This window comes from Cygnus atratus, chromosome 4 (genome assembly GCF_013377495.2).
Source record: "Cygnus atratus isolate AKBS03 ecotype Queensland, Australia chromosome 4, CAtr_DNAZoo_HiC_assembly, whole genome shotgun sequence".
Lineage (NCBI taxonomy): Eukaryota > Metazoa > Chordata > Aves > Anseriformes > Anatidae > Cygnus > Cygnus atratus.
In genome coordinates, this window is record NC_066365.1 from 61240656 (window position 1) to 61255570 (window position 14915).

The 14915-nt window shown below is 36.7% G+C and overlaps 1 protein-coding gene across 1 annotated transcript in view; it reads left to right on the forward strand.

Annotated features, from left to right (window-relative positions):
- FAM184B (family with sequence similarity 184 member B) overlaps nt 1–14915 on the forward strand; it is a 41961-nt gene that overhangs the window by 9226 nt on the left and 17820 nt on the right. The window contains 2 exon segments of the mRNA XM_050710261.1: nt 6027–6788; nt 12800–12910. Coding sequence (XP_050566218.1) covers nt 6027–6788; nt 12800–12910 — 873 coding nt within the window.

Consider the following 14915-nt stretch of genomic DNA (forward strand, 5'->3'; position numbering starts at 1 on the left):
ACTGTCATTTAAATTAATTCAAGGTATATGAATGGCATCTATGTATTGGAATTACCTTCTTAACATTTTAACTAATTTGTTACCAACTATATATCAAGTTTGCAGAAAATCTGACAGCCTTAGTAATTGACAACTAAAAGCTACTTCATAATGGAAGCTGTATATCAGATTTATCAAATATATCACTATCTTGAGGCCCCCATGTAAATTATTTGTTTATAAACAAAATGCATTTTCTTAATATCCACATTACAGGCAGTGGGTAATAAAATATCTGTTGGTCCACTAATTGCGTAAAGGAAATTTGCAAGGTTATAGTTTATCATGTTCAATCTTTTCTTCATGGATAATGTCCCAAAGTACCCTTTTCAGTGACTTTATAACTATACCTTTCTTCTAACATTTTCTTTAAGCAGTATAGAGAAGTCAGCATTTTACAATGGAAAAGATTATACCCAAGTTAGAAGTGATTGCCTACTCAGCTTTCCCACTTAAATACTCTAAAGTTGTATATTCAGGCTTTTGAACACTTCAGCATTGCATGTGGTATATGAAGTATTTTCATCCATAAAACGTTGTGTTCTTGTTTTCCCTGAAGTCACGTTGCCTTAGGTAAAAAAAGTGTTTTATTAAAAGAGCAGTTACACTGAGGTGGAACTCTTTTCCCAAGTCTGCAGTCAGATCTTAACCACATGAGCTCTCACTGTAACAGCTCACCTGTTTTTCCCAGGTGTGCACCACCAGGCTGTCTCTGTGTGCTGCTGAAGAACCTGTGCTTTTAGTAGGAGCAGACAGACACACAAGTTCTTCTCAGCGGTGCTTAGAGCCATCAGGAGATGTGTGAATTACTCCAGTACCAAGACTGAGTTAATTTATCTTGCCTCCCAGTGGGACACATTAGCTCAGGCTCAGTTGTGCTGGTTCAGACTTGGCATTGTACTTACTGTACGTGCACTTGTCTTCCAAGGGGCTCGGGGGCAGCAGAATGTCACTTAACCCTGTTACTGAGGAAGCACTGCCTTTATTTTGTAAGGGAACTACAGACTGTCTGTTCTCAATTTGGGATTTTTCTTAATATCATGAACTCGGTAAAATTCGTCTGAAGTAATATTGCACCTTTTTAATGTAGTTGTCATTCAGAACTTCATATGACTTGGCCCTTAAGCACTTAAACACAGTATTAACTTAAAACTGATCACTACCAGAGCCATTTACTATTGTAATTGTCTTTGGAAATTACAGTATTTGGTTGTGACTGTTCACTGACAGTTGGAGGTTTATATGAGAGCTACCTTTAAATGTAAATATGAGGTTATAGTTGAATATCTGGCATTTTTTCAGGAGGAGGGAACTACTAGAATTTGATAACAGGGCTGTTTAGAACAATAGCTGGTACTTTTACACGTTTTTGCTTAATATTGTTCTTACTAATATGCTTAGTATTTTATAGAAATAATGAAATGCCTCAAAACTACAGGACAGGTGATCTTGGTGGTGCTCCTTGCAGTTCTTACCCACTGATCTGCAGATGTACTGGGGCACAGTACAGCTCCTGCCCGCTTGTGCAGCCAGGGTGTACAGTCCTGCAGGCTGCAGCAATAACCACTGCTTCCTGGTCCTTCAGGGGAGTCATGGTTTGCAACACAAATACGATACATCAAACTTTAATGCTTAAAAATTAAAGATCAAAGCATACATAAAAATTAGTGGAAACATTAATATTCAGGCTAGCTCTTGTGTATTTGCTTAATAAGAATGTCTTCTTGAAATGTGAATGTGAGTAATGGCTATTTTCAGTCTAGTATTACGGTAGAAATTGGGGTATGTGAGTAATAACGTAGTATTACGATATCTGTCCTTTGGGTCTTGATTCTGACTTTTATGGTACTGCTTTGTGAGGAGGGAGAGAAACTGAAAGAAAAAAAAATCTTTTAAAAAACACTGTGCTGACAAAGACATGAGGACAAGCTGGGGCATATCTGAGGCAGTAGCTCATCTCTGATGGTGCCCAGAGAGTGGCAGGAGTATGACATGCCTTTAGTGCGCTTGTGCAAGGTACTCTGCCTGCCTCCGGTGATTTCCCTGTGTTTTCTGGAGACCACAGAAGTATCTTCATATTGAATAGCGCTCATTGGATTTTTTTCCAATCAGTTTGTCCCATCACTTCTTGATTTCTACTTGTAGAATTAAATTCTACTGTATTTAAAGTAAGGAAATACTTTGAAAAAACAGGTATTAAGTGAGAACTTGATGAATTTGATTTACTTCATTTAAGACTGGGTACTGTTGCATTATGATAATCTGTACCAAGATTCTTAAAGCTCTTATAGAAGGTTAAAGTTTCAGTTAAGCATCATAAAAATGCAAAACAACACCAACCCTTTAAAAGTGCTAAACATGTATCTGCAATTTTTGACCCCTTAAAGATCTTTAAAAATTTGAGACTTGATTGAACATTTTCACTATATTGAGTGCTAATTTGGTAAATGAATTCTATCACCACTGTCTTTAGATCTGGTTTAGATACGTAACAAAAACCAGATAACTAAATTGTCAGTGAAATACAATACAACAGCTTTTTGATTCCTTCTGTTATCACAGAGTTGTGAACTTCACTAAACTTTACTTCTGTACTAAAAATTCACATACACTACACTGACCTTAAAACAGACAGAGAGTGGAGTTATAAATGTAGTTTTCTTTTGAAGACATCTATTTCTTGCATGTCAACTGTCTGATACAGCTTCATAAGGGTAGTTGAACTCATCCAAGGCTGTAAAGGACAAAAATTTATGGGGGTATTTGAGACCTTGAGGAGTCATGCAAGAACTTTGCCAAGACAGATTGCAAAAGGTGAGCATTAAGCATTCTCTGATCCGACAATTTAGTCTTAATCTCTGCTTTTCCATATAGGTGTGCGTGTCGAACACATCAGTAGATTTATCAATGAACAAGCATCATCTGTTTAAATGTTTTCATTGAGGTCTGTGTTTTTTCAATAGACACAAATTTTACCTAACTTAACCTTTACTGAAAAATAAAAATTCTGTGACAGCATTGGAATACAGCTTAACCTGATAAATACACTGAAGCTGAATTTGATTCACTGCAGAGATAACAAAGAAATAGAAATAAATTTCATGTAAATGTCATGCTGACTGATTTTCTTATTCTGCTTTATAGTTACACCCAAAATGTAAAATTGTGGTGCTTTCGTTATTTAAGTTTTGTTAAATGATGTCAAAGTTAGGTAAAAAATGTTTTTGACAGACAAGATGCAACGTGAATCAGGAACTGTAAGCTAAAGTTTTATGACATCGGATTGTAGGGAGGGAGATTCTACAAAAATTTGGTTTAGAGCTCACCTCACATATGAATTGATGATCTGGAAGTAAAAATAAGCAACTTACTAAAAATTACAGATGATACTAATTTGAGGGCAATCATAAACACCTCAGCAAGACTGGGAAAAAAAAATAAAAAGGGAATATAGATGGAAAACAGAAGGAAACTACAAAAAGCTTGCTTTTCCAAAATCCTACATCCAAGCAGGTGCACATAGTATTTGTATGCCCAATATCCATTTTGGTTTGTAAGCCAACATGAAGTGGGTATACTGACATGAAAACAACTTTTTAAAACAAAGGTATTTCAAATGGAGCTGTGCTTTCACTTCAGAGGAAAATAAGTTTATTTAGCTTCTTCCAAAGGACTGTAGTCATACCTGGAAATCTAAAAAGTCATAATGCTCTGGTGGCATATACTGTGTTACAGAGTTTTTACCAAGCTGCCATATAACTTGGTTGCTGTAACATCAGTACAGTGTCTCCCAGCAAGTATACAGCTTTGGAGAACTGTAAGGAGGTTGTAGCCATTGGTATTAAGCTAGTTACTCAAGGAGCGATGCAGTGCTTTTTGCATTTGAAGGCAATTCTGTCTGAGTTGTCTAACCAATCATTTTTAGAAATGTTTTTGATGAGCTTTTGATCAACACAACTGTCGAGATGTTTATACCACATTAGTCAGCATCATGTACACTCTACAAGGTACAGGTGCCGAAATCATTTTTCAGTATTTTTCCTTCCAGCAGAATGCACATAAACTGCCCAGATTCATCTCACTTAACTTGAGTCTCTTCAATGAGGCATCTGGGATAGGAATAGAATAGCTATATTCAGTAGGGAGTGAAAGGCATGTGTGAGGCGCTTAAATTTCAGAAAGTACAGAGCAGCAACCCTCTGAAAATTAATTCTTTTAAGAAGGTTAAGATACTGAGGAATCAGTTTCAGCAGTCAAGCTTGAAGATTAAATTTAAAGGCATTCATTTTCAAGTCAGAATTCTTCTTTGTGGTTCTAGCCACTATTGAACAGATGTGTAGGAATGATTGCTAGAGCACGGAGTTCAGTTTCTCCCAGTCTTTTAGATAACTCACCTAAGATGTTGGTGATAACCATTAATGTAGAATGTCTCCGATTTGTTCGAACACTCAGTGGAATTTGAGGAAGCTTGAGGATGAAGTCAGACCTCAGAGGAACCCGATTTCTACTGTCAGACTGAACATAACATAATATGAGACAGGCAGTGCCGATTTATGAGATAAATTCATTGCTAAGGGAGAAGTCTGAGTCACAAAGGTCAGATGTTTTAATGCTCATCTCTGTTTTGCTGATGAAACAAAATAAAAATATGATTGCTAATACCTGACCTAGTTAATTGAAGAGTTGCCCAAACTTACTACAGATCATTCCAAAGCCATGGGCAAAATTAACATTTTTCTTGTAGTTTTTGTGTCTCTCTCTGGAAGAGTTAAAAAAAGGTTCATAGAATTATTTTAGTTACCACTTATGGGGAGGAGGAATCTGCTTAGCATCCTGCAACTATTTCTATTTCAAAGAAAAAATGGTCAAAAATAGCAGAAAAGATTTAACAACATGTAATCTAAGGCCAATCAGTACACATATCTAAATGTAGACAATGACTTCGTGTCTGTTTGTCTTCTGGAATGTGATGCTGTTGCTCTCTTCTGACACATATTTATGTATTCAGACCATGTTTTGCATTTGTGACTCTTTAAGGCTTCTATATTTATTTCATTACCACCAGGGAGGAAGTTGACTTCACATAAAATGTATTTGTATGTTTGCTTTCATTTACGGATGACTGAAATTCAATATGTTATTGAATATACAGAGGGCTCCAAAAAGAATGGTTAGACATAGCCAAGCAAATTCAGTAACTGTGGAGAAGTCTTCAGGGTTTATACAACACATACTCCAGTCTTTTGTCACTTATTGTTGTATAGTCTTAAACACATAAATAAAATTAGTCATAACTAATTCTTTAATTAGACTAGAATTCTGGCCCTGTAATCGTCAATCCTTCCTTAGGGAAAGTCTCAACTGAGAGACCAATAGGCATAATCACAGAATCATGGGATGTGTGAGGTTGGAAGGGACTTCCAGAGGTCATCTTGTCCAACCTCTCTGCTCTAGCAGGGCCACCTGCTGAAGCGTGATTTTTGAGATTTATTGCTGTTACTGAGGTAAGATAAAAGACATTACCTGAGCACTTCTGCGATTCAAACCTAAAGGTGCTCGCAGCTGAGTAATAGCTACCTTGGAATGCTAATCACGTTAATATGTCAGTCATATGGGTTCTGAAGTGCATCTTCAGTGGTGTTTTAGTTCAACTCAGGAACACAGAATTTAATATTCTTACAGAATTTCTGTTTCAGTCCCTGTATTAGAGGTCAAACCTGATGTATGAGGTGACAACTTGCTAAGATCAAAAAAAGGAAATCTCTAAAAAAATCTGGAAAAAAAATATTTCTCACAGTATTGTCTTCTTTTTCTACAAGGATTTGCAGTTTATAATTATCCTTTCTGTTGCTAGTGGAGGAACAAAAAAAAAAAGACAAAATATTTAACTGTAGTGATTGTTCTCTTGCTAAATATAGCAACTGAATTCATAACACTACCGTTTACCAGCTACTTTAATCTCTTATATTCTTTTCCTTCATCTACAGGTGATATATGCCCTGAACACTAAGAATGATGAACACGAGGCTAGTATACAGGCTCTGAGAGATGCTCATGAAGAAGAAATTCAACACATTCTTGCTGAGACAAGGGAAACAATTCTCCAGTATAAAAGCAAAGCTGAAGAAGAACAATTGCTGAGGAAACATATTCAAGCCCTTGAAATTGCAGTAGAACAACATAAGAGACTAAAGGAAGAAGCCTTGGCAGAGTTAACATTGTGCAAGCAGCAGGTGGAAGAGAGGGAACTGAGGACAGAAGTACAACAGGCACAGATGGTCCTTTCCACAGACACAGTAGATACTAATGCAGACTTTGAAAACAAACTTCTGCATTTAAATCGTGAGTCTCAAGGACTGATGAATGAATGCAAAGCATCTAGGAGACAAAACTTAGATAGAAAAGAAATTTTAGATGAAAAATACAATTTGGAAGTTCAAGCTGTAGTAAATGAGATGGAAAACCTGGAGAGTGAGAGCCAGAGAGCAATTAAAGAATATACCCAGAAAACAAGCCAGCTGCAAGCTTCCTGTGAGAGAGAAAAAGAGACTTTGAAAAAGTCTATGCAGCAATCCATGGCAGAAACAAAGAATTGTCAGCAAAGAGAAATGGAGCAAAGGAAGAGCTCGGAGGCTAAGGAAGGTTTTTTGCTGCAGCAAGTAAAGAAGCTGGAGGCAGACTTAGAGGAGAAAAGCCAGAAGATAAATGAGAGGAAGAAGCATTCCCAGAAGCTGAAAGAGAGAATACAGGTAGAAAATTGTATATTTTTAAAATTTGGGTGAAGAGAGTTCTTTCAAACATCATTTTGAGTCAAAAGCTTTGTAAACACTAAAGCAGTGCTAGAGGCTTGGAAGAGAAATGGGAGTGTTTTGGTGCTGAGAATTTTGAAGAAAGAGTTAAGATGATTAGTAACTCATTAGGAGAAGTCTTTGAATGCTAGACTTCATACTCCCTGAGTTGACAGAACAGAGCTGTTAACTTTCCTGCCCAGAAATGTGGAGAACCAACCAGGCACTAACACTAGCAATGATACTTACACAGTACATTCTCCGTTTGCATTGTAGCTGTCAGCAGCTCAATGTATTGGTATGAACATGGTCAGATAAGAGACCATGCAGTGAGCTGGCAGGTTAGGAATGAAGTGCTTTGTATTGTATGACTCTTGAAAGAATGCCTCATTCCAAGTGACATTTAATATGTGTCATTTACACCTGTGAAGTTTCATGTGGTGAGTTTCACAGTTACTTCTCACTTCACACCTTGCCTGTCTACCCAAGCTGGTGTATCTCTCATACAGCACAGCTGCAGCACAGCTCTGCAGCCCCTTTCTGCTTCATTGCCCCTTGTGCCAGATGCAGTTGCAGAGATTGGCTGCATTTGGTACCTAAGGTCAGGGTGTGGGAGAGACACTGATGAACTGCAGTGAAGCCAAAGCACCCAGCCAGGCTTTGTGCTCAACAGTTCCACTTCCTTCTAATAGTATTGGTCTCTCCCATCACAGAAACTTACCTGCTAGACCTGACCCCAAAACTGTGACAGCAACCTAACATATTAATAAGAAAATATCTTGAAGGTCTAGATTTGGAGCATTTCAGAATCACAAAAATAGTTTACTAATGAGAAAGATTTATCTCCTTTAGAGTCTCAGAGAACCCCAGAATCCTGCAGAAAGCAGGATCACCCCAGTCAGCTGCATTTCCTCCAAACATCTGTGACACTTTTCACCATCTGCCCTCAAGTCTTGCCAGACAGCATCACTTTGGTGATGGTGCACAGCTGTGGGCCTCTTTGGGAATGTTTTGTGAGGGAGTTCAGCCTTTAATACAGTCACTGCCTGTGTGAGTTTCGCAAGGCTGGAGGGTGTGTTGAATTCACCTTCCCCAATGTCATTAAGGACCATTCTCTCAGTGTGTAGGTCAATAGCAGAACAACCTCTACTTTCCACAGAAGAGCAGAGATGTTATAATGAATGGTAGAGATGCAGATATACCATTTTTTCAATTGAGTCGGGGAAATCCATAGTATCTGTTTCAGTAAGGAAAGTGTCCTGGCTCTATATTTATAAGTGATAAGAGGGAGGAGGGACAAGTAAGATCCTGATTTCTTGTGGTTTCTTTAAATAATATTCAGGAAAAATGGAGAAGGAATGCACAAAAATTTATGCACATGATTTTACTGATCTAAGTTATTGTGTCAAAAAGGCAGTGTTTTAGGAATAAAAAGTTTAAAATCTGACAAGAACTGGGTATAAAAAGGTGGAGTCTTTAACAATTTAATTTCTGAATTCAGTATCAGCTAGATGAAACTGAAATCTCTTCTGATAGACAGCTGCTCAACTCTTGTACGTTTCAGATCCTCTAAGTCTATAAATGAGACTGATTTACACATCAGCTTAGCATATTGCCTTGAATCTTTAAAGAGAGTTTGGGACTAGGTTAAATCTGGAAGGAGAACAGTTAGACACAATGTTATTTTCTATTTCTCTCTAGTTTAAATAGAAAGGAGAAACTTCTAATTTTTTAATTGGCTATTTCTGTTGCCACAGTTAAATATTAATTTTTTTTCAGAATCCTATGGATAATGGCAGATTTGGAAACAGAAGCATTTCTTTAATCAGTAATGCCTCTGATCATCAGTAAATACTATCCAAAAAAAGCTGTCAAAATGCATGAAAGATAAAAGGACTGATGTTTAAGCAAAGCGATTTTTCTGTTTTCTCCTTAGTGTATGTCAAGTGGTTTGAGACGTTTAGATGAAAGGCATCATGTTAGCTCATGTTTATTATCATTACTGTGGAAGAAAGAATATAAAGGATGACAAGTCGTTAAGTCTGATCTGTTCAGTCTAGTTTTGGAGTAATTTTGGCATATGACAGAGGTAAAAGAAACACGCTTACCTTTAAGATTTCACCTTCAGACAGTGTCAAATACAAGTAGGTTTAATCCATGAGGTTCTACTCAAATAGCATTCATATAGGAACAAATGGAAATTTATTCTGAGTAAGTATTGCAGTATTATGTTAGATATTTGGAAACTGAGGCTAGAACCTCCAGAAATGCAACAATAGTTAAGCTCCAATTTTTCCCTTTAGTTAGAGACAGACAATTCTCAGCAAAGTCTGTAGGAGATTATTTTTCTTTTTTTAGGCATCTGTATTATGAATTGTGTTACAAACTATTATACTTCAGCAACTGGGAAAAAAAAATATCTTTCAGCACAAGTTGTCAGAAAATTAAAGGAAATATGTCCTGTTCCAAATTTAGGATAATTTCAGGCATCTTTTAAATGGTAACTCTTGATGAGTGTTCACCTTACAGTGATGCTTACTGCATCTGAGGGAATGGCCCCACATTACAAATATTCTGGCAACAGAGTCGCTTTAAGTGTATGGAAGAACAAAAGGTTATTTTAAACATTCTTTCTAGGTCAAAGATTCATGCCATGGAACGGCACCAAGACAGAAAATGATGATTTATTCCAGATAACAAAAAAATAACATATGTAATAAACATAGAAGCACAACGCATATTTTAGAATGTGGAAGTGTAGCTTTAGGGAACACAGCAAGAAATTCTGGGATCAAAAAAGTGTGTTGAAAAGCATGAAGGAAAATCTAAGTGTAGTCAGAGAGAAATATGTTGCAGGAGAAGGAAATCTTGCAAAAAGCAGGTAAGATGCTCATTAATGTCATTCTGAATTATTTCCCTTGTTAGTAGTCACTCACATTCCACAAGTTAGTTATGCTCTTTGAAATGTAAATGTTGCTACCACAGATGATACAGAAGCTGTACTGAATTCCCAGAGCAAATCTTTTAATGAAGTAGACGAACTGAAGCATCAAATAATGCAACTGCAGCAAATGACTTCTGCCAAACAAAACCAAGTGAGAGGCTCTGAAGGTGTGCAAGAGTTTAAACAGGTGCTTTGCTCTTAAACATTCCAAAGCATGCCAAAAAGTACTGAATTCAATGTAATTTTTCTTTCACCATTAAGGGCCTTTAGATTATTCTATAGAAGTCAGTCCTGTAAGATTCCTAGAGCTCTGCCCTCATCCAGTGGAACACTGACTTGTGTTCATAACTTCAAGTGCATCAGTTGCTCAATGACAGCTAAGACACTACTTTATATCCTTAAAGTAAAATTGAGCTAGATCAGATTAAAGCATTCAACTTCTTCTATAACCAAAAACTCGAAGAGAACAAGATTCAAGTCAGACTTTCTTTGTTAAGTCAAATTGAAATACAGATGTTTTAAATTATTTTTTAGTAGAGAGCAGTTCTTCTCTTCTGAAAAGCTAAGCAGAAATAATACCAAGAACGGACTCACTACAATCAGTAATGTATGTATCCCGAGAGTTCCCTCTGTATGCAATGTCTCCCCTTAATCAATTGTACAGACCCAAATTTTTTCTATATATTTGTATATATATTTTATTTTTCTATATATTTTTTCCTGTTTTACTACCACTGTGGAAAATTAGACCTGCTATTGGAGACATAACAAAAACAAATTTTCCTTTGTACTTTCTGAAATAACTAAGGTTATCCTCGAGGAAGCCTCCATACTTTCAGGTGAGTCACACACACAAAACCAAACCAAAATTACAAAAAAAAAAAAAAAAAGATAAACAGCTGAAGATGAGGCATGCAACCCTCAATCATTAAAGTTCCACACTGTTTGCTAAAATAAAGCCAGTATTTTTCAGTGGAGTATGTCCACTGTAATAGCATATTCCCTACAAAATAGATAGGTGAGACCACAGATTTCTACCTCGGTTTTGTCAAATTCTATTGCTAGTGTATTGCAAAGACTGTGGAAGCTGTAGCTAAAAGAGGGTATGAGTAAAAGACACTGAGAACTTTCATTATAAAGACAACTATCAGTTCCAAAAGGAAAAGATTTGTCTGAAGGAATAGCTGTTAAATGGGTTGGAAGATCTTGTAATGAGGCATATAAAGAAAATCAAGTTAGTCTAAAACTTCATGCAAGTTAAAAAAAACTGCAGAAGGTAGACATATTCTATTTATAGATGCTCTAATTCATCTGTCTTTAATCTTATTGGTCACAGTGACATCATTTGAATTATCCTCACTGGAGGCACTTTGAATTATCATAAAATGCAAGGATTTTCTTGCTATGGTCTTAGTGAAAAAAAAAAAAAAAGGAAAGAAGAAAGTCGAGCTGACGTATTTCTGTGAAAAGCTCCAGAGGCAGGAAGGTGAATTTATCCTTGATGTGACAAACTGCCTTCTTAGCAACATGTTGGGTGCTTTGTGTGTGACAGCTGGAGTGATTAATGTAAGTTCCCTCCTGAACAAAAATGTATTGTAGGTGTATTCCAGTTTCTGACTTCAATTTCCATGGATCTCTGCTGTGAAATACTCAAATCCATTGATTTAATCAACATTTTGCATTGTTTAGGCAAAGAAGCTAATTCTACGAAGTGCTAATAAATGGATCTGGAATGCAGGTGTTATCAATTACTTCACCACTGGTTACAAACAAATACATAAGTGTGTATGTATGTCCTTATTTAACTTTAACCAGAAATAATGATTGTCTTCTCATGGACAAGAGAGCAACTTCAGGCAAGTTGCCTGAGCAATACCTTCTCTCAATGTGTTTTAAGTGGCCGAGCCACTGTTTTGTTGTTGGTATGTACTAGCAGCAATTGCCGTAAGACATTCTTAAAAGAATTTCACTTTCCTGAGAAGTGCTCTCTGGTAAATTCTGCTCTCTTGCCCAGTGACATGGAATCGTTTGGCTGCAGCACATTTGCAATCTGTAATATTCCTGTGCAGTAGGAACCTAAATGTGAGCTGAAGTCCATTCAGAGGTAGGAAAACACGTGTTTAGTCTTAAGCATGTGCTTTAATGCTCACTGATGTTCACACTTCAGTGCATGCCAACTAGTTTGCCACATTTGCACATAAACTAAGGAGAAATTTAGTTTCTGTCTCCTACTATATTTGTGTGTTTGTCAGGCATCTAACAGACAAAAAAAAAAAAGATTACAGCAGTTTGTAGGGTTGGACAGTCAGACTACGGGTCAAATGATCCTTGTTGTTGCTAAGATGGTGCTTCTGTTGTTTTTCCTGGTTTTAACACTGCTATACCTTTCCAAGTTCAACATCTACTTGAGAATAATCAAAACTCTTGCAAATGAGTTGTGAAGTCGTAAAAAATGTGCAGCTCCTATCACTTAATGTTGACAGTACCTCTAGATTTTGGGGACTACGAACTGTGTTAAGTGCTCCTCAGAAGAATTCATGTCTGTCTCCTGAAACTGCTGGAGTTCATGTATTTATGCAGTCCTGCTTCTCATAAAGGAATCTGTGGGAGTAAATTATTTTATCTGATCATGAAGGTATTCATATATGATCAATATGTGGAGGTGTGTTGTTTCAATGGACACGGTTGCCTTATCAAGTGCAAGCCTTATGAAAAGGACTCTGCCTTTTACATACAGTATTGTTTTATGTGAATGAGTTTGTACACGGTATACTTAGAATGATGCCAGGCTAAAATTCTTCATATGAGTCAGATAATTTCACATTTTAGTGAAAAAGCATAATAGTAGGTATTTATTATTTATAGGCAGTAAATATTATTGCTTGTAACTATCTCTTCTTAGAGAGTCACAGAGAGGTATTAAGGAAATCTTAAGTAATTTATTTTCATGCTGCCTATTTTGTCCCAGCTATTGCATACTCTCTTCTTTTCTTTCCTCCCCCCCCCCCCCTTTTTTTTTTAACTTTAGGAGCTCCAGACACAGCTAGATGAATTTAAAAAAAACTCTGAGCATGTAATAAAGCAACTAGAGAAAGAGAAAGAAGCCCTAACTGTGAAACTTCAAAACTCTTCACTTGAGGTAAGCTGGGCATATATGTAACTCAGTAATAAGAAGGCACTTCATTTTTCCTTTCATCTGAAAATGAAACCCCCAAATTAAACCCCATACAGGGCTATATGGGCTTAGAATATTCCACACTTTCTGATATTTTTTCTTTTTTTTTTTTTTTTTATAGACATGTAAAAGGGCTTTCTTGTTTGCCTCCTTGAGCAAGAGAATTGAATGGAAAACCGGTTGAATAGATAGATCACTGTTTCTATTCTGTCTGCTTGATAAAGTAACTGATGCAGTTTGGAACGCACAGTATTTTATATATGAGTCATTAGCTATGTCTCCATGTCCTCAAGATCAAAAATGAAATAGGGAAACTATTGTGACCCCAAAGCAGCTTTGAGGATGACACGGCTTATATAGCGTTCCTTGCTCCAGTTACATCTAAGTCACAATGCAAATCTGCTAACATGGATTAATCTGGAAATAAATACCTGAGATGGTTTAGTATTAGATTATCCATTAACAGCTGTATGTATAGGTAGTTGAAGGCCGAGTGATGCACGTTTTCCAGATTAGTACATCTTGCAAAATGTTAATAAAGTGTCATGATTTGAAAATCCATGCCTTCAGGTTAGATAAATAAATTTCTGTCAAAACAAAGCAGAACTGCTGCAAGGCAATTACTTAACGAGGTAAAGAGTGCACCTTTTAAATTCCTCACAACTGTGAATATATGTTTTCTGCCTCAGGTGTTCCCCTGGAGCGTTGTTCAGTTCTCTTAGGCAAATATTACCTGCTTTAAAATCTTACGCTCAGGATATTTCTTTTTCTTCAGTGTTCTCATGTGAAGGTTTTGCTTGTGAACGTTTCGATGCTTTTATCTTGTAGATAAGCTGTAAAGTAAATGCTTTAAGAGAACTGAAGTCATTACCCTAGTGAAAAGTTCTGTTGATGCTCAGTGCTGCATTTATTTTTCTATCCCAAATATATCATTACATTTGTTGGCTTTTTCAGCAATAAAATGATTTGTGATTGTCCATTCTGGAAGATTATAAGTGGATGCATATGTTTCATCATAAGGACTTGTCATCTTTTTTTTTCTTTTTTTTTTTTCCCTGACAATCAAGGTTTTGAGGAGCCATATTTTTACAAAATGAAATCAGAACATTCCCCAAATACAAAATTTCTTCAGTCTAATTCAAGAAAAAGTAATGGACAGCAACAGGAATTAGGTAGCTGACACTGTTGTACTAGTGAATTAGAGATAGCCACAGTTCTTCTAACTGACTGTCTATAATTCCCATCACTTTGTATCTTCCGTGCTTCTAACCAGTTTCACTTCTTGCAAGCTCAGTAGGTGCTTGCATGGGAACAGCTCTGCAAAAGATGAAACCCTAGATCTTTCTCAGCTGGCATTTGTGGACTCTGAGTGGTCATAATAAGCTCTCTTTCAGTGTTCAAAGACAGAGAAAGGACAGATAGGCTCACTGGGGGCCTAAGTAAGATGTCATATCTCCTCCTGTTTTCACTTTCCCTTGCTATTAGTACTGCTTGGTGTGGTATATTTCAGCAATCGGGGCATGAGTTGTGGTCATTTGCTATATAACACCTGCTTTTTCTCCCATTCAAGCTGTAGTAGCTGTGCTAGTTCTGAATGCAGTATGGTCTTTTCCCTTTTATTTCTCTTGTAAAACAGATTTATACTTTCTGGTATCAAACAGTTGCGTTCTGACATTCCGTCCATTTCTCAGTGTTAGAAATACAGAATTTAATTGTAGTTCTTAATGTTCTTAAATTTTCTAGCTAAATCCTGGTTTTAGGTTTTATTACACATTTGTGTATAATACTGTTTTCTACAGTTTTCTTCACTGAGAGCATTTCAGGTCGATCCAACTTGTGTTGGCCTATCCAGAGTGTCTTCCTTGCACCTAATGCAACATGTGGGTTCTTAGAAATCAGTCATCTGTATTCTTTTTCTAATTCCCCTTAATGTACATATTTCCATAAAAATATCTTAGGCTATCCAAAG